General features: G+C 45.4%; 1 protein-coding gene across 8 annotated transcripts in view; it reads right to left on the bottom strand.

Moving 5' to 3' along the window:
* rab15 (RAB15, member RAS oncogene family) overlaps window positions 1-24722 on the bottom strand; it is a 224357-nt gene that overhangs the window by 33540 nt on the left and 166095 nt on the right. For all 8 annotated transcript variants that reach the window (XM_069917397.1, XM_069917398.1, XM_069917395.1 and 5 more), the window contains one exon: window positions 21043-21103. In XM_069917397.1, coding sequence (XP_069773498.1) covers window positions 21043-21103 — 61 coding nt within the window. The remainder of the gene's footprint in view (window positions 1-21042; window positions 21104-24722) is intronic.

Genomic DNA, 24722 nt, shown 5'->3' with positions numbered 1-24722 from the left:
GGGAGGGGTAAACAGAAATTGGAGGTGAAAAAGCAGTGGTAAATGCCAGAATGTAATGAAGTCCAACCATGGGAAGGGGACAGAGCAATGGGAATAACTGAGTGATGCTGCGAAAAACTAATGACCACTGTGGCCCATGACAGAATGATTCAGAATAATGATCTGAAGCAACCTTTAATTCAGTATTCAGACAGAAATCTGCCCAGAAGGAGTACTGAGATGTAACACAGGCCACAAGACCCTAAGATGAACGAACAGAATTAGGCCATTCAAATTATGGATGATATGATTTTTCCTCCCAATACCTTTGACAACCTCACTAATCAAGAACCTCTCAGCCTCTCCTTTAAATGTACGGACAGACTTGGCCTTCACACCTGTCTGTGGCATATCTGTTCAAAAGGGAAATCCTTTTATTATGAGGCTGTGCCCTCTGGTTCTGGATTCTCCAACTACTGGAAATATCTGGAAGTATGCCCTTTCAATATTTGTTGGTTTCAATCAGATCCCCCCCTCATCCTTCTAAACTCCAGTGAGTGCATTCCCAGAGCCATCAAACATTCCTCGTACAGTAACGCTCTCATCCCCAGGATCATTCTCATAAACCTCCTCTGGACCCTCTCCAATGGCAGGACGTCCTTTCCATGATATTGGACCCAGAACTGCTCACAGTACTTCAAATTTGGTCTAGAATCTTGTAGAGACTTAGGATTAAATCCTTGCTTTTAGACCTCACAAAATGAGTTTTTTGATCATTTGTGGAAGTCACAAATAAGTTTATAAACTCCTACTAGTGGATCCTAAATAAAAATCTTGTCAATAAACACAGAGATGTTTTGAAATGATTGTTTTAAGTACACTGTGTGGTCTTTTGAAAGATTCTATTCTGTTTCAAAAAGAATTTCTCTCCCTCTCTCTCTCCCTCCCTCTTACCCTCCCTGAACAAGGGGAAAGGGAGGTCCAGAGTGACTCAAGTCTCCGTAGCTTATTTACTTCAATAGTTAGAACCAACTCCGTCACACACTTAAACAAATGATGCTGCATATTAAGAGGATAAATTCAAAACCCCTGGTGTTCCATGGCATAGGACAATGTGTTGATGGCTTTATCTGATTGAAAAAAAAAGATTGCAATTAAATAATGAGAAGAAATTCTTAAAGATAATGTAACTGAAAATTTGTGCCTGAGTAGGTAAGCTTGGGCCACTAGACTTGACAGCAGGCACTTTTAAGCTTCAGCACTTGCGTAGCCCACCTGGGACCCAGGTGCAATTACTGGGGTAAATGTGCTTCCAGCACCTTTTAAATTACAGGGCATCAACCCATTAAATCGGCAACCCAGCGATTTAAGGGCGATTCTGCCCCTGCGATGAAATAGTAAGTGATGCGTCAGGCATTCAGGGAAACTATCAGTAAGTCTGCCCCCCCCCCCCATCGGCTGTCAGTCGCCCCCAACCCCTCTCCTCTCCCCCCTGTGGCAGTGTCCCCTCTCCTCGCCCCCGCGACCCCTTTCTGCACCCCGTGACAGCAACCACTCCCCTCGCAGCAGCGACCCCTCTCCTCCCCCCCATGGCAGTGACCCATCTCTCCCCACGGGGCAGTGATCCCTCTCCTCCCCCCGCAGCAGTAACCTCTCTTCACTTCCCCAACGGCACTGACCCCTCTCCCCTTCCCTCTTTGTGGCATTCCCCCCCCGCCACTTCGACCTCTCCCGCCGTGACTCCTCCTGATTGTGGCCCCCCTCTCTCTCACTTGCGGCAGCCACCTTCACCGCACCCCACCACGGGTCCCACAGCAGCGACCTCCCCCGCCCCTGATGGCAGCAGGCACTTCACCCAGGGGTTTCCCTGTGACGCCGGATTGGCCATTTTGCTGTTCAAGCCGCTGGAGGATGCGTCCTGGTAAAGTTTAACTGGGTTCCATGACTACCTCCAGGGACCCGGTTGGATTTGGACCATGCTGACTGGGTCGGACCCTTTCAAACTGCTGCGTGAGTGGGCTGCTAACCGGGCAAATTGCCCAGTTAACCCCAGCTTGAAAGGGCCTCAAGAAGGTCTCAAACCTAGTTTCTGTCTGGCTTGGGATGGACCGCATTGTTCACAGCCTCCAATGCACACTTGAAATTCGGGTGTAATATCAGGAGCACGACCAGGAACACTTGGCACTTTGTTTGACACAGGTGGACATGTGTTGCCCCACTGCGTGGAATGCACAGTTTTCACACAACCCAGGGACAAATTTCCAGATGGATGAATTTCTCAGTCAGGATTTTTTTTGTTATGACTATGCATCGGGAAAGTAGAACAGATCTACATGAGTGGGTCTTCATCTTATTATTTAATCTTATTATTCAAGGCTCCCACACAGAAACTAAAAGTTTTTAACCATGTGTTTAGCAATAATCTCCTATCGATTGATCCTGGAAAGTAACTGCAGATTTGAAAGCAATCTTTCTACTGATTTGTGTCAGGAGCTTTATCTTTTTCCTAGAGATCCTCGCGGTTCTGCAACATTCCTTCAACTGCGTCAAATTGAATGGGAAATTTCAGGAGGGAATTGGAGTATTTCCTTTCATTTCCCTGCGGACACGCAGAACTTAGTCACACCCAGCCCACAACAGACATTGCTGCACAGTCGGAGGATCATTTTAAATTTACTGATGTTGCCCGACTTAGGACACCATGATATTGGACAAAGGAGATAAACAGGAAGTGTAGCTGTTACCTGTTTGGGGATTATCACTTCACGGAATTATTTCAGCCTACCTGACTAGATGCTAGTTAAAAAAAATCTGCCAAAACATTGCTGGAAACGTTGTGCTTCCCAAGGAGGCTGCATTTGTGTATCTGACTAGACTAGTTGTGTGGTGAGTTGATTGGATTGGACAGGGAACTGAAGGTGGAATTCCAGCTCACTTCCCTGAATTGGAAAAGCTCGCCAACATCCAGAAGTATAGTTATAGGGGGCTGGCACAATTAGCATCGGAGTTAGCGTAATGCTCTGACAGCACCAGTCACCCGGGTTCCGTCAATCAGGAGGTTATTCATTCTCCCCATGTCCGCCTGGGTTTCCTCCCACCTTCCAGTGATGGACAGGATGAGTAGGTTAATTGGTCACATGGGTGTATTGGAGGAACGTGGACTTGTGAGCCGGAAAGGCCTATTACCATGGTGCATCTCTAAATTAAAATTAATTACAAGTACAAACCATAATGTCAGTTTCTAAATGGGCAATATGCTTCCCACAATCAATAAGCAGCAACTTCTCTGAGCCATTGGGGCAGCACGGTTGGCATAGTGGTCAGCGCAATGCTGTTACAGTGCCAGCGATTGGGACTGGGGTTTGAAAACCCCGTGAAGAATTTGTACGTTCTCCCCGTGTCTGCATGGGTGTTCCATGGGGGCTCCGGTTTCCTCCCACCTTTCAAAACGTTACCGGGGTGTAGGTTAATTGGGTGTAAATTGGGCAGCACGGATTTGTGGGGCAAAATGGCCTGTTACCACGCTTTACATCTAAATTTAAATTTAATTTAAAAAAAAAATTTTAGCACACAAAGCCAAGGCACAACTAATTAAACCAATTCAGTCTCAACTTTCAATAGCAGTGTTGTGAATAACGCGGGAAGAACCTGAGCAAGGAACGGGGCGTTCGAGCTCTTCCACAGCCTGAGTTGCCCTCAGCACAAGTGCAAACTAAGACACAAAAATGAGAGGCCATTCATGGTCTCTTGTTAATGGAACAAACTGGCCAATATGGCCTAAATGTAAACTGAGGAACCACACATCATAATACTCCTGGACAATCCTAAGGATGAACATCAATTTTCCTGATTTGATGTTACCCCCCTCCCCTGTCTGGTTCCATTTCCATCTCTTCCTCATTTACTCCTGTACTTGTTTTTTCTTTCCTCTCTCTAACTCCCCCCCTCCCCACCCCACCCAAGTAAACTGTCCCTCTTCTTGACTCTCCACCTCTCATACCTTCTCTGTACTCTACCATCCCTAGGTTCCCTCTCTCCTTCCTTTATAGATGCCCTTTCATCTTCTCTATCAATCTCAATAAAGGGCCCAGGCCTAAAGTACTGACTGACCATTTCTAGCCATGGATGCTGTCTGACCCACTGAATTCCTCCAGCAATCTGATGTTTGGTTACTATGAATCTTCCATGAGATCAGAAAACTCATTATGCCAAATATTGTCCCAAAACATCTTCCAGCATGATCAGGCATTTTTTGTGTTTCTCTGCCCTCCACTAAGCAGACAAGGAATTACAGAACCCCTCTGGGCCAGAATAGAGAGCACTTTACAAATCAATTTTGAAAAATAGTGGTGTTACTAATTGACAAAGCAAATTGACAATTATTAAAGTTAAAAGGAGAAAAAGGGGTGAATGATATATATAGAAAAATCAAATGTCTAACATTAAATACTTTGCAATAACTTTTGAGGATCCATATGTGGGTAAAAAGTGAGTTCTTGAAAATGCCTCCTCTAGACAGCAAGGTTAATGTAGTGGTTAGCGCAACTCAGTTACAGCGCCAGCAATCGGGACCAGAGTTTGAATCCTACACTATCTGTAAGGAGTTTGTACATTTTCTCCATGTCGGCATGGGTTTTCCCCAGGGGCTCCAGTTTCCTCCCACCATTCGAAATGTGACGAGGGGGGTTGAAGGTTAATTGGGTGTAATTGGGCGGTGCGGGCTTATGGGATGAAATGGCCTGTTGTCGTGTTGTACGTCTAAATTTAATTTAAATTTAAAAACTTTGCAAGAGACTACTTCAGGTGACCAAAAGGATAATGTTACAAGCCCAGAGGACCCCAAAACTCGGCAGCAAGACCAAGACAAGTGTTTTCTTAAACAAAAGTTGCTTTTAATGATCTTTAATCATGAAAACAGAATCGCACTTTAACTTATCACTATTGACTTAACTAACCTAACTTAACCCCATTCTAATTCTAAGCACACATGTATGTAATGTGTGTGTAAGTTCAGAAAAGTTATTTGATTCACAGTCCAATCTCATTTCTCATTCCTCCCAGTTCACTGGTTGCAGGCAATTCTTATACTGTGCACAAAATGTAACATTTATAAAGTTCACCAGGCTTTGGTGCTTGAAAGGTAAATGGTTACCGCTCAGTAAGGTTCTGGTTGGTTTTCAGAGAGAGATACCTTTTTAATCAGCCACTTCAGTGTCTTGCTGAAGAAACTTGCCCCCTCAGGGTTCTCCAGATGATAACCTCTTTCTTTCAGGTCACCACAGAGTTCCTTCTTGTTTCTTTTATTTCAAATGAAACATTAGGCGTAAATCTGCCAAAACAGTGCTTTGATTCACAGTCCAATCTCATTTCTCATTCCTCCAAGTTCACTGGTTGCAGGTAATTCTTATACTGTGCATGAACCACAAGGACTTTGACCATGCTGAACTAACTAAGCATTACAACCCGGCTTCCCAATAGGGTTTTCCACAAGCTTGCCAGCTTGTCCTGTTCCAGTCCCAGCTGCTGCTGCTGACTTTAAAGCTGTAGAACTGTTTTCTCTCTCTCTCTCTCTCTCTCTCTCTCCCCCTCCCCCCCCCCCATCACTGAGAGAAAGCCTGTTTGACTCACTCTGTTCACAAAACCACATGACCCTCTTAGAACAGCAAGTTCCCTCCGGACAATCTGTGGCTCTGACAAGCTCTTTCATCTGTTGCCTTTTTGTAAACAACAATCCATTAGTGAAGTCTCTTGGGCACTCTCCAAAGCTTTTGCAAAGGATGTTGGCCCCGACATGTCTAGCATGAGCTGAGCTCCAGTATTTTAAATAGGATATGTTTTAAAGTGTTTGTATGTGACCTACACTGAAAAACCTGCCCCAATTTATCTCCCAAAAACATATCTATATTCTGTTACAATAAGACAAAAAGATTATCCATTAAAAGCACCCACAAATAAGTTTAATTTAAATGCCGATGACTCAATATAACAAATGAAAAAGAGTTCAGGGGCTAAGGCCAGTTTTTTTTTATTTCTTAGTGTAAGAACTTGTGAAAATATGACAAGAAAATATTAATTGCACCAAACATTCAAATGTCAATTAATTTGTCTTGTTATTCTTATCAGAACTGCAGGTACTGGAGTACTGTGAGCAGTGTTGAGCTTCTTATTTAAGAAAGGATGTGCTGACATTGGAGAGGGTTCAGAGGAGGTTCATAAGAATGATTCTGGGAATTAAAGATTCATCATGAGGAGTGTTTGACAGCTCTTGCCCTGTGCTCATTGGAATTTAGGAAAATGAGGGGTCATCTCATTGAAACATTTTGAGGATTGAAGGGCATCTGGTTAGAACAGAGATGAGGAGGAATTTCTTGAGCCAGAGGGTAATGAGTCTATGGAATTTGTTGCCACAGGCAGAAGTGGAAACCAAGTCATTGGATTCCATTAAGGCAGAGATCAATTGGTTCTTAATTAGCCAGGACATAAAAGATTATGGAGAGATGGACAGGCAATGTGATTGAGTGGGAGAAGGGATCAGCTCATGATTAAATGGTAGGGAAGACTTGATGGCTGAATGGCCTATTTATGCTCCTATGACTTATGGTCTTAATGGAAATATTTAATAAAATATTGGGTCAGATTGTCCACAACTGTCATGTTCTATGTGACCTGCAGATGAACTTTTAATCATAAACCTGATTCAAGATTAAGCACTGGAGGAACAGCACCTTATATTCTGATCTGGAAGTATCCAACCAGACTGCATTAATATCGACCCCCAGTTCCTGTCCTCGATGCTCCCTATCTGCCTATTACCCACACCTCACATTTCCTTCCTCCAGGCCACCCCCCCCCCCCCACCCACTTCCCTTCCTTCCCCCAAATCAGCCCACTGCCCCTTCCCCTGATCACTTCTCAGCTCCTTCCATTTTTTCGCCCATCATCCTGTGTTCCTCCCTCTCTCCACCCTCTGCATTTTATCCAGCACATCCTCCTTGGTTTTTGCTATTCCTGATGAAGGTTGACAGTCCATCGCCTTCTACAGATGCTGCCTGCCCTCCTGAGTTCCTCCAGCTCACCGTGTATTGCTCCAGAACAAAGGTGGCTTATTTCCACCCCTGTAATCTGGCCAAATTTCTCCAATACTCTAGTCCATCTCCTCTATGTCGGGCACTATTAGATCGACTCTTTCAGCACCCACTTGGCTGGTCTCTCCCCCACTCCCTGTCAATTTGATCTTATCCAAACTCTGTTTCCTCCATGCAGATACCATTCACCATCTCCCCTTTACTGCCACTTGACCAACCCCTCAGTTTTGAAGTTCTTATACTTTTCCCAAGTCCCTCCATAATCATTTAGGGTGGCATACTTAGCATAGCAGTTAGCGCAACGCTGTTACAGCGCCAGTGATCAGTATCGGGGTTCAAATCCCACGCTGTCTGTAAAGAGTTTGTACATTCTCCCTGTGTCTGCATGGGTTTCCCCAGGGGAATCTGGTTCCCTCCCACCCTTCAAAACGTAAGTTGTAGGTAAATTGAATGTAATTGGGCAGCACAGACTCGTGGGCCGAAAGGGCTTGTTACCGTGCTGTATCTCTAAATTTAAATTCAATTAAAATTGATCTCTCAGTACTCTTGGTAAGCTCTTCCATCCCACAACCATGTCAGGTCTCTCCGCCTCTGGGTCATCACCACTTTCAAGTGCTCTGTCATTGGAAGCCATATCACTATTCAACAGTGTCACATACTCCAGAAACTTTATCTCTCTAAAATGTTTCTCCAATCACGCTCCTTTGGTTCAGCTTTTAATTATCTGCCTTATCCATCTAATGTTACTCAGCATTAGTACTTGTTTCATACAGCAGTACATATCCTGCAGCCCACGAATTTAAGCCCTGCTTAAGCATTGGAAGGATTGGCCAACCCCAACTATCCTGCCTATCTGGGAGCTGTGATAACACGAATATCTGGAAACAAGTGGCTGGCAAGGACAGCCAATTCCAATGGGGTGTAATACACGTCGAAAGAACCAAAGACTTGTTGATCCAAACCAAGGCTTTTATTAACTAAAAGACTGGAGCATATCACAAGTAGGTCGACCAGTCCAGAATGACCTGGTCTGTCTAGGAGCAATCCTTTAAGACCTGCCAGTAGGTGCGGCTACACTCTTCGCCAATCATAGTCATCGTACACTACCATCTGTACATATACACATTGGTGATAGAATCTGTACATTGCGTGTCCCTGGTCAGTGGCAGCTGCGGGCATTGAGGTCGGGGCTGGGGCCTGGTCGGACGTTAGGGTGAACGTCATTGCGGCGAAGGTGGGTTGTACCTTGCGCGCTCGGCATCTGCCCCGTGATGTCAGGCGCTGCCACGCGGTGGAGTCCTCACTCTCATTGGACGAGAGCTCTGAGGAAGAAGTGTTTGAAATGGGCTACACATGAGGCACTGTGTTTTTTGGAGCGACAGACTGCAGCAAAGTGGCCGTTTTTCAGGCACTTCTGGCACCTGGCTTTTCTCACCGGGCACTGGGACCTGCTGTGCTCATTCTTCCCACAGAAATAACACTTTGGGGTTTCATCGGGCAGCGTAGTGGCAGTAGTAGGGAAGTGAGAGGGCATCCTACACACACCAGACTGTGGGGTCCAGCCCGAAGAGCACATGTCCATACTTAAGACCACAGCCTCCATCGTCTCTGCAATCTGGATCACATCCTCTAGGTTTTCTCCCCCGTGCTCTAGCAGGCGCTGCCTCACCTCATTCGATCGAACCCTGGCCACATAGGCATCCCGAATGAGATCGTCTGTGGTCTCCGCAGCAGTTCTGTCTGTGCAGGCACAGTCCCTGCCCATTGCCCTTAGTGCCTGAATATAAGCTCTACAGGACTCACCGGGCTGTTGCCTCCTTGTAGCAAGTTTGTACCGAGCATAGACCCTATTCACCGGTCACTCGTAGAGCCCTTTCAGCACCTTCATGGGTGCGGCGCAAGTGGTCGAGTCCTGGACACTCTGGTAAACTCTCGGGGACACCATAGCCATCAATATTAGTAATCGATGGCTGTCCTCTATCACGGCAGGATCAGAGCTGAAAGTATGTTTCGAAGCACCTCACCCAGTGCTTAAAGTCATTCGAGGCTGTAGCTGACTGTGGGTCGATGTTGAGGCGTTCCAGCCGTAGTATACGCTCCATCCCTTCAAAGTTTATTTTTAGTTAATAAAATTGTAATGCGTGTCGAAAGAACCAAAGACTTGTTGATTCAAACCAAGGCTTTTATTAACTAAAAGACTGGAGCATATCACAAGTAGGTCGACCAGTCCAGAATGATCAGGTCTGGCTAGGAGCAATCCTTTAAGACTTGTGTGGCTAGACTCTCAGCCAATCACAGTCATCCTACACTACCACCTGTACATATACACATTGGTGATAGAATCTGACCTATCACATGGGGTCATCACCCAGATAAATGGTTATCACAGCCAGCACTCTACCTCGTCTGCACATTGGAGAAAGAGGGGGGATTTGATAAAGTTAGACAAAATTATGAGGGGGATAGATAAAATATATGAAAGCAGGCTTTCCATTCAGGTTGGGCGAGACAAGAACTAGTGGACATGGGTGGAGAGAATGTTCAAACAGAACTTTAGGGGGAACCTAGCAGATAGTGTGGAACAAGCTGCCAACTGACAGGCTTAACTTTGACATTTAAGAAGGTAGGTGGATGGGAGGGGTATGGAGGCCAAGGTCTGGGCACAGATCAATGGGACTAGGCAGAATAACTATTCAGCAGTCCAGATAAGATGAAAGGCCTGTGTTGTGGCGTTCTATGGTACCACACCTATAACCCTCTATTTTCCTGACATCTATGTGCTTATCAAAGAGTCTTTTGAATGTCCTTATTGTACGAGCAATATATTGCAGGCACCCACCACTCTCTGTGCAAGAAGATTACTAAAGTTCAAAGTTCAGATTTATTGTCAGACTACATACATGACATTACCTACAACCCTGAGATTCTTTTTCCTGTGGGCCAAGCAGAATGTCTACTTACTGGTAGTGTAAACTGCCCTCAAGAAGACAGATATATATGCAAAACAGAGAAATGACTGTGCAATTAAAAAAATTAGTAATAAATAATGTGCTAAGTGTGTGAAATGACCTTAATTGAATCTCTGATTGAGTCTTTTAGGAGTCTGATGGTGGAGGGGTCTCAACTGTTCCTGAACCTGGAGGTTCGACTGGCACCTATATCTCTTTGCTGATGGCAGCAGCGAGAAGAGAACATGTCCTGGGAGTGTGGATCCTTCATAATTGCTGCTGCTCTCTGACTGCAGTGTTTCATGTAGATTTTCTCAATGGTGGGGAGAGATGTACCTTTGATGTACTGGGCTATGTCCACTACTTTTTGCAGAGGTATTGGTGCCCCCATATGAGACCATGATGCAGCCGGTCAGTACACTTTCCACTACAACCTTTATAGAAGTTTTCAAAAGTTTCCGATGTCATATCAAACCTTCGCAAACTCATGAGAAAATAGAGGCACTGACGTGCTTTCTTCACGATGACATTAGTGTGTTGCATCCAGATACTCTGAGATTGTGACTCCCAAGAACTTAAATTTGCACACCCTCTCCATCTCTAATCCCCCAATGATCACTGGATCATACACCTCTGGTTTTCCTTTCCTAAAGTCTGCAATCAGCTACTTGGTCTTGGTAACATTGAGTGCAAGGCTGTTGAAAGTACACCATTCAGCCAAATTTTCAATCTCTATCTTCAATATACCTCCCACCACTCATCTTAAAAAGACATTCTCTGGTATTTGCTATCGTCGCCTTGGGAAAAATATGTTGCCTGTCAACCCTATCAAAGCCCCTCACAATTTTATGTCCTCTATTAATTCACCTCTCATCCTTAGTCACTCCAAAGAGAAAAGCTCTACCTCTGTCCAACTTGCTTCTCCAATCTTCGCAAATCTCTGCACCCTCTCCAAACCCACATCCCACCTTAAGCAATCCCTTACTAATCACAGAGCTCCAATGGCATAGGGATTACTTAAGGTGGTGTGTGAGTGGAAAGAAAAAGGCTGAGAACCACTGACCTACCTCATTCCTGGCACTAAAGTATTTGGTATTTTAGATATTTAAGATTGCAGCAGGAAATGATCGGTTGGGCAGGTCAGCAGAGGAATTTAATGCAGAGGCGCTGCATTTTGGGAGGTCCAACACTGTGAATGGTAGGGATATGGAGAGTGTTGCAGTGCAGAAGGATCCAGGAGCACCTACCACCTTGAAAGAAGTGTTATAGGTAGATAGGGTGCTCTGAAAGTCTTTTGGCACATTAGCTTTTATCAGTCAGAGGAATGAGTATAGAATTCAGGAGGTCAAGTTGTCATGGTATAAGATGTTGGTGAGGCTCGACATGGAGTATTGCGTTCCATTCTGGTCACCAAGCTGCAGGAAAGTTGTCAAGCTGGAATGGATGCAGAAAAGGAGGTGGCGAGGACTCGGGGAGTGGTTCAGAAAGCTGGGGCTTTATTGCTGGAGCATAGGAGAATAGAGGTGATTTATTTAAGGTGTATAATATCATGAGAGGGATAGATTAGGTAAACAGAGAATATCTTTTGCCCAGAGTAGGGGAATGAAGAACCAGAGGATAGTTAATAGAAACCTGAGTGATAACTTTTTTTTAAACACAGGGGGTGGTGGGTGAAGGGAACAAATCACTAGATGAGGCAGTTGAGGCAGGTACCATTGCAATGTTTAAGACACACTTGGATGAATACATGGATAGCACAGGTTTAGAGGGACTAGTGTGGGTGGGACATTTTGGTAGGAACACACTGTACGACTCTGTGACTCCATGACATCTCTGTGAAGTTCCTTCTGATACTCTGCTAGGCCAAGTGTGCTACACAAACACCGGCCACTGTTGTATGGGAGAACAGGAGTGAGATGCCTGGAGATACAGGTCAGAGTTTTTGAATTACAGTTAAACTACTTGAGACTGTGATAAGATCTGATTGAAACCTGGATCAGGCTCAAAGCCATGGATATTCCACTTCTATTCCTACTTCTACCAGAAGCTGCACACTCACTGCCAAGCATCAGGGACCAGGAAGGCATTTGGGCTTTGCTATTGGTGCATGGTGACGACAATGTTCATTGTCATGTACTTTGCACTATGTACATATGCAACAAAATTCTTTCCCACTGCAGTCAAACCAATTTTTGTGTAAAAAAAAACAATTCAATCAAAAATAGGAATGCATACATTGGGATATATAATAAATATTCAAAGTAATCCTAGCGAAAAAAAATAGTGGAGACAGTCCTTTGTGTAGTTGGAACAGTTGTTGATTAGTGTAACAAGGGGATGTTCAAGACCCTGATCGCTGTCTGCCGCAATAGCATGGATCTCCCAGTGGCCACTCGTTTCAATTCTCCATGGGGTCTCATGCACTGCCAGACTGAGGCACCTGTAAATTTGAGGATCAACACCTCATCTTCTTACTGGACACCCTCCAACTGGATGGCATTAATATCGACTTATCTGGCTTTTGTTAAACCCACCCCCCCCCCCCTTTCTTCCCCCATCTTCTCTCCATTCCCTGTCTCCTTTCGCATCGACATGATGAATTCTACCTCGTTCCTTATCACATCCAATTAACACCTTTTTTGGTCTGGAGTCCTCTCCCATTGTTTGAATTCTGAGACTTTCTGATATATCCTCCTTCTGCCTTTTCTGATTTTCCCTTGAAGAAGGGGGCTCAGACCCGAAATGTCGGCAATATACCCTTGTCTCCTCTAGGTGCTGAAAAGACCACCTGAGTTCCTCCAGCATTTCAGTGTGTTTCCTTGAAACTTGAGATGTTGGTCAGGGTTCTGAACCTTCTGCTCAAAAATAACAGTGAGAAGAGGTTGTGACCAGGGTGATGGTGTTGACTGCTTTCTTGAGGCATGGATGTCTGCAATGGATGGGTGGCCGGAGCCTGTGTTGGGCCTGGCTAGGTTTGCTACGTTCTGTAGCCTTCTGTGTTCCTAGGGACACCAATTCCCAAACCGGGCTGTGACGCAACCAATCAGTACACTTTCTGCGGTAAGAGTTTGATAGAGTATTTAACGATATGCCAAATCTCCTCAGATGCCTGAGAGGCATTGGTGTGCCCAGTTCACAGCTGCAAGGGAGCAGAGATAAAATGTAACAAGCAGAAAATCAAAGTACATGTATTAACTTTTATTTCTCTGATGGCCAGGTGGGCGGTGTTGCTCAGATGGAGGGATGTTACCTCATCTCATCAAGCTCAACGGCTATGTGACATCATGTCGTGTTTAAACGTAGAGAAGATTAGATGCTCGTTTTCTGATTTGAATGTAAATTTTCAAATACTGTGGAGACCCTGTTTGAATTACTTTTATTGATTTGTTGTGAAGGTAGAAATGTTGACTGATGAGGTCATTTATCACTCTGAGAAGAATTCTGTCTTTTTTTTCTAGTCAAACAGCTTCTTTCTTGGCAGTGGGTTTAGATTTTCCTTTTCTATAATAAAATAATAAAATATCAATGCAATATAATCTGTTTGTAATGATGTAATGGTAAGATTTGTGTAATGGATATTTTTGAATTTTAACATATGCGTCTGTACTCTATATTTGGATGTGAAATTTCAATATTAATACAATTATTGAAAAAGAAAGTACTTTACAACACTCCATTTTGGAAAAGGAAAGGGTGTAGCCATGCGCTAATCGAAGTAAGACTCATACACGTAGTGTTAATCAGGTTAAGCTCTGTGTTTTATTAGGGGCTCAGACCCAACTTTTATACTCACTGTGTTCCCACTGTTTCCCCCCTTTTACTGACGTCATGGCCCACATAACAAAAGCAGGTTTCCCGCATGTGGGCACCTTCTTGCATAACAATCCTTTCTTCCCCACATGCTGTCCCTGAATGTTGGCTGCGTAGCAAGGCCAGTGCCATTTTGCCATCCGCCTGCCGCTCCACTTGTTGGGGCTAGTGCCGCTGCACAGGCTGCTGACCTTTAGTTGCCTTCACCACCCGGAGTGCTGGCTTGATCACCATGGGGGCCCTCTTATCTCAGGCAGCAGAGTGGGCACAGAAACTGATTGATGCAAAAGCAAAATACTGCAAATGCTGGATATCTGAAATTACAACAGACAATGCTGAAAACACTCAGTAGGTCAGGCAACATCTGTAGATTGAAAGATTCTCAATCTGAAGCATTCAATTGTACAGATATTGCCTGACCTGCTGAGTGGTTCTTTCATTTTGTGCTTGATTTGAATTTTGGAATGAGTTAGTGCTGGCTTTGGAGAGACGTTGGAGTTGTGGGGATTTGCCACAAAGGAACTATTTGTGACAGCCAGACACAGCTTATTTATTTATTTAGACAAACAGCACAGATCACGAGTCCATACCACCCAATTTACACCTGGTACATTTTGAATGGTGGGAGGAAACCGGAGTCCCGGGGAAAACCCACACAGACATGGCGAAAGCGTACAAACTCCTTACAGACAATGCGGGTTTCGAACCCCAGCCCCGCTCACTGGCGCTGTAAATGTGTGGCGCTAACTGCTACCCCAACTGTGCTGATCCACAAAAAGGTGCACAGTACGTGAATTTATAAACAAAGCATCTCGAGCAATGCCTCAGTGCCAAGAGAAAGAGAACACAACATATTCTTGTTAACCCATCTAAAAAAAAACAAAGAAACCCATAGAGTGCATTACATCAAAGCCAGGCACCAAGGTCACCAACTTTAATTTATTCTCTAATATACACAGGAACAAAGAGCTCTCACCACACAAATGCAACCTGAGACAAGGATCACAATAGCCAACATTATTATTTTACTTAAAGCATCTGATTCAAAGATCAAGTCCATCCAACGCTGGCAATTGCTTTTCATATTCATAACAATACTTTGATAAATGTTCTGATGCAGGGTCTCAACCAGAAATTTTAACCATCCTTCCCCACCCCTTCCCACCCCCACAGATGCTGTGTGACCCACTGAGTTCCTCATTTTTGTCCCTTTGACAAGTGTAATAGCTCATTAAGGATCTTTTAGAAGTTTAATTTAAATTTAAAATTTCACCGGTATTTTTATTGGGTTATATTAAGAAATTGAATTTAGAATTAAAATTAGATAAGTTTCAAATGGCTTCTTTGAGACTGGCAAGAAAATGTTTGGCAAAATGAGACTGATTTGAGTATTCAACGGTGGTATTCGGAAATGAGGTCTTGTATTCCATTGGAGAAAAATAACCTACAATTTATGTTACAATTATCCCTTCTTTGTTAAAGTTTGGAGCCCATACATGAGATATATGGGTTTGATTTTGTAATAGTTTTTTTTCCCCACGGTTGGTGGAGTTGCACCAAACCATGGCAATAGTTGAAGGTTGTTATGTAAGTCGATCTTCTCTTCTATTCTTTTTCTTTCTTTCTTTTGGGGTAGATTAGAGGGGGGGGGGGGTGGGGATTATATGGGATAAATATTATGTATTTACTTGTATTTTGATTGTATGACTTATTTTGATTAATAAATAAAATTTGGAGAGATGCTTTCCTGATGCAGCAACATTGTCGCATCTGTTGAATGATCACTTGTTGCTCATTTCTGACAATTATGCTGGAATAAGGGGAGCAGAAGGTGGAGAGAGGAGTAGAAGGGAAGGTGCATCTGGTTTCCCTTCTCCCACTATCAATGGTGCTCAACCACATATCCTCCATTACCTGCACCTCTGCCCTGGCCCCTTCCACCTCCATGTGCAACAAGGACAGGATGTCCTCACCTACTACCCCACCAGCCTCCACCTCCAACATTTCCGTCTCCATCCTTTCAGCTACATTCTACATCATCCCACAACCTGACACATCTTCCCTTCTCCTCCTCTCTCTGCCCTTCGCAGGGATCACTCCTTCGGTCACTCCTCCTTTCCCACTAATCGCCCCCTTGGCACCTACCACTGTGGCCGCAGGAGGTGCTCCACTTGCACCCAAACCTCCTCCTTCCTCACTACCATTTGGGGCCCCAAACAGCCCTTCTAAGTGAAGCAACACTTAATGTGAATCTCCAGGGGTCATCGACTGCATCCGGTGCTCCCAGTGAGGTCTTCTCTACGTCGGAGAGATTGGATGCAGACTGGGAGACTGCTTCAATGAGTACTTTGGCTCTGTCAACCGCAGAAGTGTGGATCTGCCAGTGGTCACTCATTTCAATTCCCACCCTATTCCCTTGCCAACTTATCTGTCCATCATCTCATGCACTGAGACCAGTGCCGCCTGGAAGAATGACACCTCATATTCGGACTGGGCACACTCCATCTGGATGGCATTAACATTGACTTCTCCTGTTTCTGTTAATCATTCCCCATCCCATCTTTCCCTCTGGCTCCTTTCCTCCAGCCTCCCAACAGACTGGGGTCCCCTTTGAGCTCCAGGTCTCAGCCACCACCACAATGGCTGAGTGAAGCCTCTGGCAGAAAATTAATGGCTGCAGAGTTCCACTCAGCTTCTGGACAAAGATCCTCGCCAAGTCCGCCTCCTGCTACATCCCTTTCGAACACCAGTTCCTGAGCACCAACCCAGCAATGCGAAGGTTATACTCCGGCCACATCTGCCCATTATGCGGTGGATTAAATCCTCCGATGCCACCCGCAAGGAGGGATGCACGCAGCTTTTCCCTATTGTTGAGTGGCGGTGGTATATTGCCAACCGGGTAGAGGCAGGGCTAGAAGGAGTTAGCAGGCTGCACGAGAAAATCATATCCTTCCCTGAGAGTCACGATCCCCTTCCCGAAGTCCCTGCTGTTAATCCTTCCCCCATATCCTGGGGTCAGCCATTTAGCTCCCTCACCAAAGAGGAACAGCAGCAGGCGTGGTTCATGGATGGCTCCAGTTAATGGAAAAGTGGCGAGCGGCAGCACTACAGTCAGGCAGCAGCATGACCTTAACTCAGGAAGGGATGGGGGGTGGGGAAATCTAGCCAATTTGCAGAGCTGGTTGCTGTAACGCTCAGGATTAAATAAACAATGGGTCTGCTATATAACTCATAGGCAGTGGTGTACAGGATGGCAGTGTGGATGCCTATTTGGCATGACATGGGGTGGGAGATCACCCACCGTGGCTCAGCAGCACTGGAGGTACGTCTGAGAGCAGGCTGGGCAGAGGGCACTCACATTCTACCAGGTGGATACCCAACAGGGCTACAGCGGAAGCCCTTCACAATCCCACCGTGGACCGTGCAATACAAATCAGCACAGCCTCCTTCTGGTCCGATGTGGCCCTGGCCACATGACCCCACAGGAAGAGCGGTAACATAGGGTCTGACAAAATACGATGGTGGACAGAGGGCTTAGGGGTGGCATTAACCCAAGATCAGGCATGGACAGCAGTACATAATTGTTGGACGTGCCAACAGGTTAAACTGCGGGGGTGACTGATGGGTACACCATCAGTGTGGCACCAGAGCGGACCAAGTCTGGCAAATAGACTATGTCAGCCCTCTCCCATGCCAAAAGAAAAGGGCCTTCATACTGACGATGGTGGATACCTGCTCTGGTGTCCTGGTGGTGGTGTCCTGCGAGTGGGCTGACCAGGACTACACCATTCGGGGACTGAAATGCCTCTCCTCCATTTATGGAACCCCATGGGAGGTATAGTCCAATCAGGACTCACACTTTACGGGCAACAGAGGCTGGTATCTCGTGACTGTTGCACATCCCCTACCACCCAAAAGCATCAGGTCTAATTGAAAGAATGAACAATCTCCTCAAGCAAAAGCTGTGTATGCTGACACCCAACAACACACTCAAAGGGTGGCTCAGCATGGACCATCTCAATTCCCGCCCCACTACGCAGAGTGGGTGTCCCCACTTTCTAGACATTTGGCCACATTGACACAGCAAAAGGTAGATGAAGTTAACACTGAGGAGTCTAGTAGGGTATAGGTTGAGGCTGAGGATGATGGCCTTCGCTTTGTTAATTCACTGAGGAAAGATGTCTGTCCATGTATTTGTTTAACATGTTCTTGATGTTGGACTCCAAGAAGCAGCTGATACTTCACAAACCAACCACCTAATTCCAATGGCATGAAAACCATGACGGTTGGAGCTGATGGATTTGTTGCAGCCTTCATCTGCCTTCACAGCTGTTGAGTTCAGAGTAACTTCGCCTGCCTGTTCCACCATTGAGGACTTCGTTGGTTTGTTCTTTGTCAGGGACCTCACCCTCGACCTTACCACCATGGGTGACTGTATCAGGAGCACAGATCTAGGCGGCATCACTCTCAGGATCATGGGACCACACAAGCTCTCTACCACAACAAGGTGGCAATCCACGGAGGATATGAGTGCAGCAGCTACAAGGACCTCCAAGAAACGGGAAGTAGTTGCTTGGGGACCAGGAAGCACTCATTGGTTGTATTCCCTGGAAAAATGTCGTTATCACGTTTCCACAATAACAAACTCTCTAAGAGAGAGTGAATAAAATTCCCATCCACCCACCTTGCAGGGCAAAGACAAGTCAATGTAATGGAAGACCACCCTGCAGGACAAAGTCCAATTTAACATAACAGACAGCTTTGATACCCCTCACTGATTTTCATAGTCTTCCAGCCATCAGCATCAGCTCATTTTAATAGCAGGAGCTTTCATCATGAACTATGCAGAAAGCTTTTAGCAGACTTTTATCACAGGAAATTCCATCTTAACAACCTCCACAACCTTTTGCATGCACCTTTCAAGTACAGCCTTTGTAATGGACCTTTTTGATTGCACCCTGAACTGTGGTATACTCTTCACTAACGTCTCTCAGCATACTCTTGGAAAAATTCTAGTTTCAGATTTAAATTAGAATGTGGCAGATCATCCATTAGCAGGAAATATTGTATATATTAACCACTCAGTAATGACAGCATTCCTCCAGTCCTCCCCAATGATAGAAATCTATTCCTCATAGGGTAGGTGTTTCACGACCTTTTATTTAATTTGGCCAACTTTCAGTCCTGACTCCCCCTGGCTATCATTAAATAAATCCAACACAGGCATACGTGGCACCAGTTTAAAGGGAACAGGAGCAGGAACGGCATCCTATTGTCAGACGACTGCCCAGAAAACGGTGCACTCCCACGAAAATAAGGGTACACCCTGGATCCACAACTGCTGGCCTATCCCCTGCTTCACCACAGGACAACACGGTGCCAGGCATCTGGGCTCTGTGCGAGGGAGCATCCAAATGTGAAGCCGAGGCACTGGATGTGTGAGCCAAGAGAAGGCTCTTGCACCTCATGGATCACTCTGCCCTGCCTGCTCACAGATGTTGGTGGTAAAGGTGCCCACACATGCGAGTCAATAAAGAAACTATTTTCTTTCTCTTCCCCCTACACTGGGGAGCAGTTCCCACAACACCCTTCTCCATCAGGAACACAACAACCCTGTTTGGTGGTGAAGGGGGTGGAGTGTTGTCATTGAGTTTGATAATGTGCCTTGTCCATCCTACTGAAGACACTAGTTTATGACACGTTTTTGTCTTTGTAGTGATTGGCGAGCAACGTGACTTCCGAGGGGTGGAATGTTATATGTGGATTGTGGCCTCTCTCCCTGTATGGAACGTTGTGGATTGCAGATAGTCATGTGTCGTTCCCCCCCCACCCCCCAACCCCGCGCCCTATGTTTGAAACTTGTTCGGAAATGACATCACCTGCCAATCAAGGCTGGACTCCAGCCACCCATTAGTGCACACCTTACCATTGGCTGACTCAGTGACATCATTGGTCAGATGCCCAGCTCAGAACAGTATAAAACATTGATGTACACCACATTTCTCTCTCTCTCTCTCCGCCTCTTGGCCCAAGTCCTGGACATTGCTCCATGCCAGGTTGCTACTGTGGACATTGCTGGAGGAGTAGGCACTAAAATGAAGTTGAGCTATAGTACTGTGATAGATCAGTGCTTGGAGCGAGCTGTATCCTCATTGGTACAGGGAATCGGGGAGTGTGTACACATGCGTGAGCATGTAGCAGATTGGCAGCCACTGGTATCGTAGTCCAACCTTGGTCTGATGTGAATGTCTATATAGTTGTTTAGTAGTAGAGTTTGGTGCCTTCCTTTGTTTGTCTCCCTGTTTGATTGTAACACTGTTTCCAGACCCACTGAACCTGATACTTCCCACACACAGCAATCACCCTGTCAGCTTTACCCTGTACTCAGAAAGTGTGGATGTTTTAGAAGTGACACCCAGAATTATACCCAGTTGCTCATTGTGAGTCTTGATCATAAGTCACCAAATATTCAACCACCCGACATCATTATCACTCTAAAGTTCTAACAACTGTAGTGGGCTTTACTGGAATGAAAAGAGAATCTGCATTTTGCTCTCCACAACATAAAGATGTTGAGGTTTAACTGAAACATCATCACTACTTGAGATTAGCACCAATTTGACACTCCCTGATCTGTACTTCTTAGATCCTCATGGATTAATTTGCTGGCCTACCAGAGGTTCTTGAGCTTCATCGATGTTGTTTCATTAATGGGAGGAGTCACTAGCCCCTTTCACACTTGCCAGTGATCCCAGGAATCGAATTGACCTTTAAAGTGGCAAGTGTGAAAGCAAAATCTGCTCAACGCCGGTGTCAGATGACGTCATCTCACGCAGGGGATTGCCAACCTCGACCCCAAGTACAATCCCCGGCATCTGCAGATGCTGGTGTTGAGATCAGGCAAGGGTGAAATAGGCAATTGCATTGCTGGCACTTCCAATTAAGGGTAGAACAGACCAAACGCCAGGGAGAAACCCTTGCAAGGGTGAAAGCGTTCAATATCCCAGTTAGGAGAGATCTAGTGTGAAAGGCCAAAACCCGTTCCTATCCCAGGACACTGAATGGCTGATTTACTGGGATGCAAGTGTGAAAGGGGCTACTGACTTCAACAAAATCACTTTGGGAACTACTTCATTAGGCTAATATGATCAGTGTAATCTCAGCATATCAATTCCCTCACAATGAAGTGCCCAGACGGAGATAAACTTTTACCAACTCACCAAATCTGTATTCGGACCTTGATTCCATCCACATCTATTGTCTTCATTTTGAAATCAACTCCTATAAATCAGACAATAAGTAGAAAAATTCGATTAAGTGCAGGGAACACATTGGAAGATCAATATGACAAGTTCACACAGACTCGTTGTTTGTCTTTGGTTTGATAAAGCACATCTCTCTCATTTCTCATTCATCTAATTTCCTGTCAGTTCCTCTCTCACGTTATCTAACTGTAATAAAGTTTTTCCTTGTTCGGCAGTTATATTTACCTTCCTATTAAAATTAAGATTTGCTCATTTGTAGCTTGAAATGCGGTAAATGCAAATCAAAATTGAATCCTCTTTCTCCCCACCTGTAATTATCTACCATTACCATTTTAATTATTTCCAAGAACTATAATTTATCATTGCCTTTTTGATACTATCTGGTGCCAATGTTCCTTCAGAGAGATGAAGTGAACTCAAGGACTGGATACATATTTCCCAAACTCGTTTAATTTCAGATGGATCAATGTTTCTTTGTCTGACATCAATGTAGAAGCACCTCTGGCCTATTGTCCTGAATCCTTCCTTCAGCTGCCTCATCAACGGCCATTTATCACATGTTCATCAAACGATGCCCGGTGCTCAGTTTCATTTGCCTCTTCTCAGCACATGAGGCTGCCCATGCCTTTATCCATTCAGGACCTGGACCATGGCCAGATAAGTGGTAAGCAACATCCGCACACCAAAACTACCGGGGACTTTTGAGTAAGTGCTCAAGACACTGTTGTTGGAGATTATCATCAAGTGGTGAGAGTCTTCAAGTTCAAGTTTATTATCATCTAACTATGTATATAACTAGATGATACAGCATTACTCTGGACCACGGAACACACACAATATCTTTGGCTTGGCTTCGCGGACGAAGATTTATGGAGGGGGTAAAAAGTCCACGTCAGCTGCAGGCTCGTTTGTGGCTGACCAGTCCGATGCGGGACAGGCAGACACGATTGCAGCGGTTGCAAGGGAAAATTGGTTGGTTGGGGTTGGGTATTGGGTTTTTCCTCCTTTGCCTTTTGTCAGTGAGGTGGGCTCTGCGGTCTTCTTCAAAGGAGGCTGCTGCCCGCCAAACTGTGAGGCGCCAAGATGCACGGTTTGAGGCGTTATCAGCCCACTGGCGGTGGTCAATGTGGCAGGCACCAAGAGATTTCTTTAGGCAGTCCTTGTACCTTTTCTTTGGTGCACCTCTGTCACAGTGGCCAGTGGAGAGCTCGCCATATAATACGATCTTGGGAAGGCGATGGTCCTCCATTCTGGAGACGTGACCCATCCAGCGCAGCTGGATCTTCAGCAGCGTGGACTCGATGCTGTCGACCTCTGCCATCTCGAGTACCTCGACGTTAGGGGTGTGAGCGCTCCAATGGATGTTGAGGATGGAGCGGAGACAACGCTGGTGGAAGCGTTCTAGGAGCCGTAGGTGGTGCCGGTAGAGGACCCATGATTCGGAGCCGAACAGGAGTGTGGGTATGACAACGGCTCTGTATACGCTTATCTTTGTGAGGTTTTTCAGTTGGTTGTTTTTCCAGTCTCTTTTGTGTAGTCTTCCAAAGGCGCTATTTGCCTTGGCGAGTCTGTTGTCTATCTCATTGTCGATCCTTGCATCTGATGAAATGGTGCAGCCGAGATAGGTAAACTGGTTGACCGTTTTGAGTTTTGTGTGCCCGATGGAGATGTGGGGGGGCTGGTAGTCATGGTGGGGAGCTGGCTGATGGAGGACCTCAGTTTTCTTCAGGCTGACTTCCAGGCCAAACATTTTGGCAGTTTCCGCAAAGCAGGACGTCAAGCGCTGAAGAGCTGGCTCTGAATGGGCAACTAAAGCGGCATCGTCTGCAAAGAGTAGTTCACGGACAAGTTTCTCTTGTGTCTTGGTGTGAGCTTGCAGGCGCCTCAGATTGAAGAGACTGCCATCCGTGCGGTACCGGATGTAAACAGCGTCTTCATTGTTGGGGTCTTTCATGGCTTGGTTCAGCATCATGCTGAAGAAGATTGAAAAGAGGGTTGGTGCGAGAACACAGCCTTGCTTCACGCCATTGTTAATGGAGAAGGGTTCAGAGAGCTCATTGCTGTATCTGACCCGACCTTGTTGGTTTTCGTGCAGTTGGATAATCATGTTGAGGAACTTTGGGGGACATCCGATGCGCTCTAGTATTTGCCAAAGCCCTTTCCTGCTCACGGTGTCGAAGGCTTTGGTGAGGTCAACAAAGGTGATGTAGAGTCCTTTGTTTTGTTCTCTACACTTTTCTTGGAGCTGTCTGAGGGCAAAGACCATGTCAGTGGTTCCTCTGTTAGCGCGAAAGCCGCACTGTGATTCTGGGAGAATATTCTCAGCGACACTAGGTATTATTCTATTTAGTAGAATCCTAGCGAAGATTTTGCCTGCAATGGAGAGCAACGTGATTCCCCTGTAGTTTGAGCAGTCTGATTTCTCGCCTTTGTTTTTGTACAGGGTGATGATGGTGGCATCACGAAGATCCTGAGGCAGTTTACCTTGGTCCCAACAAAGCTTGAAAAACTCATGCAGTTTGGCATGCAGAGTTTTGCCGCCAGCCTTCCAGACTTCTGGGGGGATTCCATCCATACCTGCTGCTTTGCCACTTTTCAGTATACATCACATAGTAACCACGTACATAAAGAGACAACATGAAATAAATATATATAAACATTTTGGGATGATTTACTCAGTTACAGGATACTGTTCATCAATCTCACAGCCTGTGGAAAGAGGCTATTTCCCAGCCTGTCAGTCCTGATTTTGATCCTCCTGTATCTTATCCCTGATAGTAATAGGTCAAAATTACTGTGTGTTGAATGCAAAGGGTCTTCTATAATTCTTTGAACCATCCCAGTAAATGCCAAAAAAGGAAAGGGAGATCCCAGTGATCTTCTTGTCCATTTTGATGATCCTCTAAATGAGTGGTTCTCAACCTTTTTCTTCCCACTCACATCCCACTTTAAATAATCCCCATGCTGTCGGTGCTCTGTGGTTAGTAAGGGATGGCTTACGGTGGGGTGTGAATGGGAAGGGAAGTTTGAGAACCATTGCTCTAGACCCAATTATTACTGAAATATTTTGCTTGAGAAAAATTGTCATTGGCCCATTTCCTTTGGAGTTCTGAAACCGTGCACAGAACGACTCAATGAGGAATGATTAGAACAGTGGTTTTCAAACTTTTTCTTCCCACCCACATCCCACCTTAAGCAATCCCTTACTAATCACAGAGCACCGATGGCAGAGGGAATACTTAAAGTGGGATGTGAGAGGAAAGAAAAAGGTTGAGAACCACTGCTCTAAACTGATTTCCATTCTGATACTTCACAGCTACCATACCAATGATGCAGCCAGACAGGACACTCTCAGTTGTGTTCCTGTAAAAGGTTGTCAAGGTGTGGAGGGGAAAGGGGGCGGTAGCACCTCCTTAGGAAGTGCAGGTACTGCCTCCAAAAGGAGGTGTTGTGAGTCCAGGTTAGGTTGTTCTTTATATGCCCTCCAAGGAACTTTGTGCTCTCCACTCACTCCGTGACAGTGGTGTTGATGTGGGCATGGAGAGTGATCGATCCTCATCCTTACTTGCGACATTCAACAGCGCTACCATCACCAAGTAGCTCAACATCAACATCAGATGGCAATCATTGACCAG

This window comes from Narcine bancroftii, chromosome 2 (assembly GCF_036971445.1).
Source record: "Narcine bancroftii isolate sNarBan1 chromosome 2, sNarBan1.hap1, whole genome shotgun sequence".
NCBI classification, from domain to species: domain Eukaryota; kingdom Metazoa; phylum Chordata; class Chondrichthyes; order Torpediniformes; family Narcinidae; genus Narcine; species Narcine bancroftii.
The sequence above is the reverse complement of the archived record's forward strand: the minus strand, read 5'-3'. Positions and strand labels throughout refer to the sequence as shown.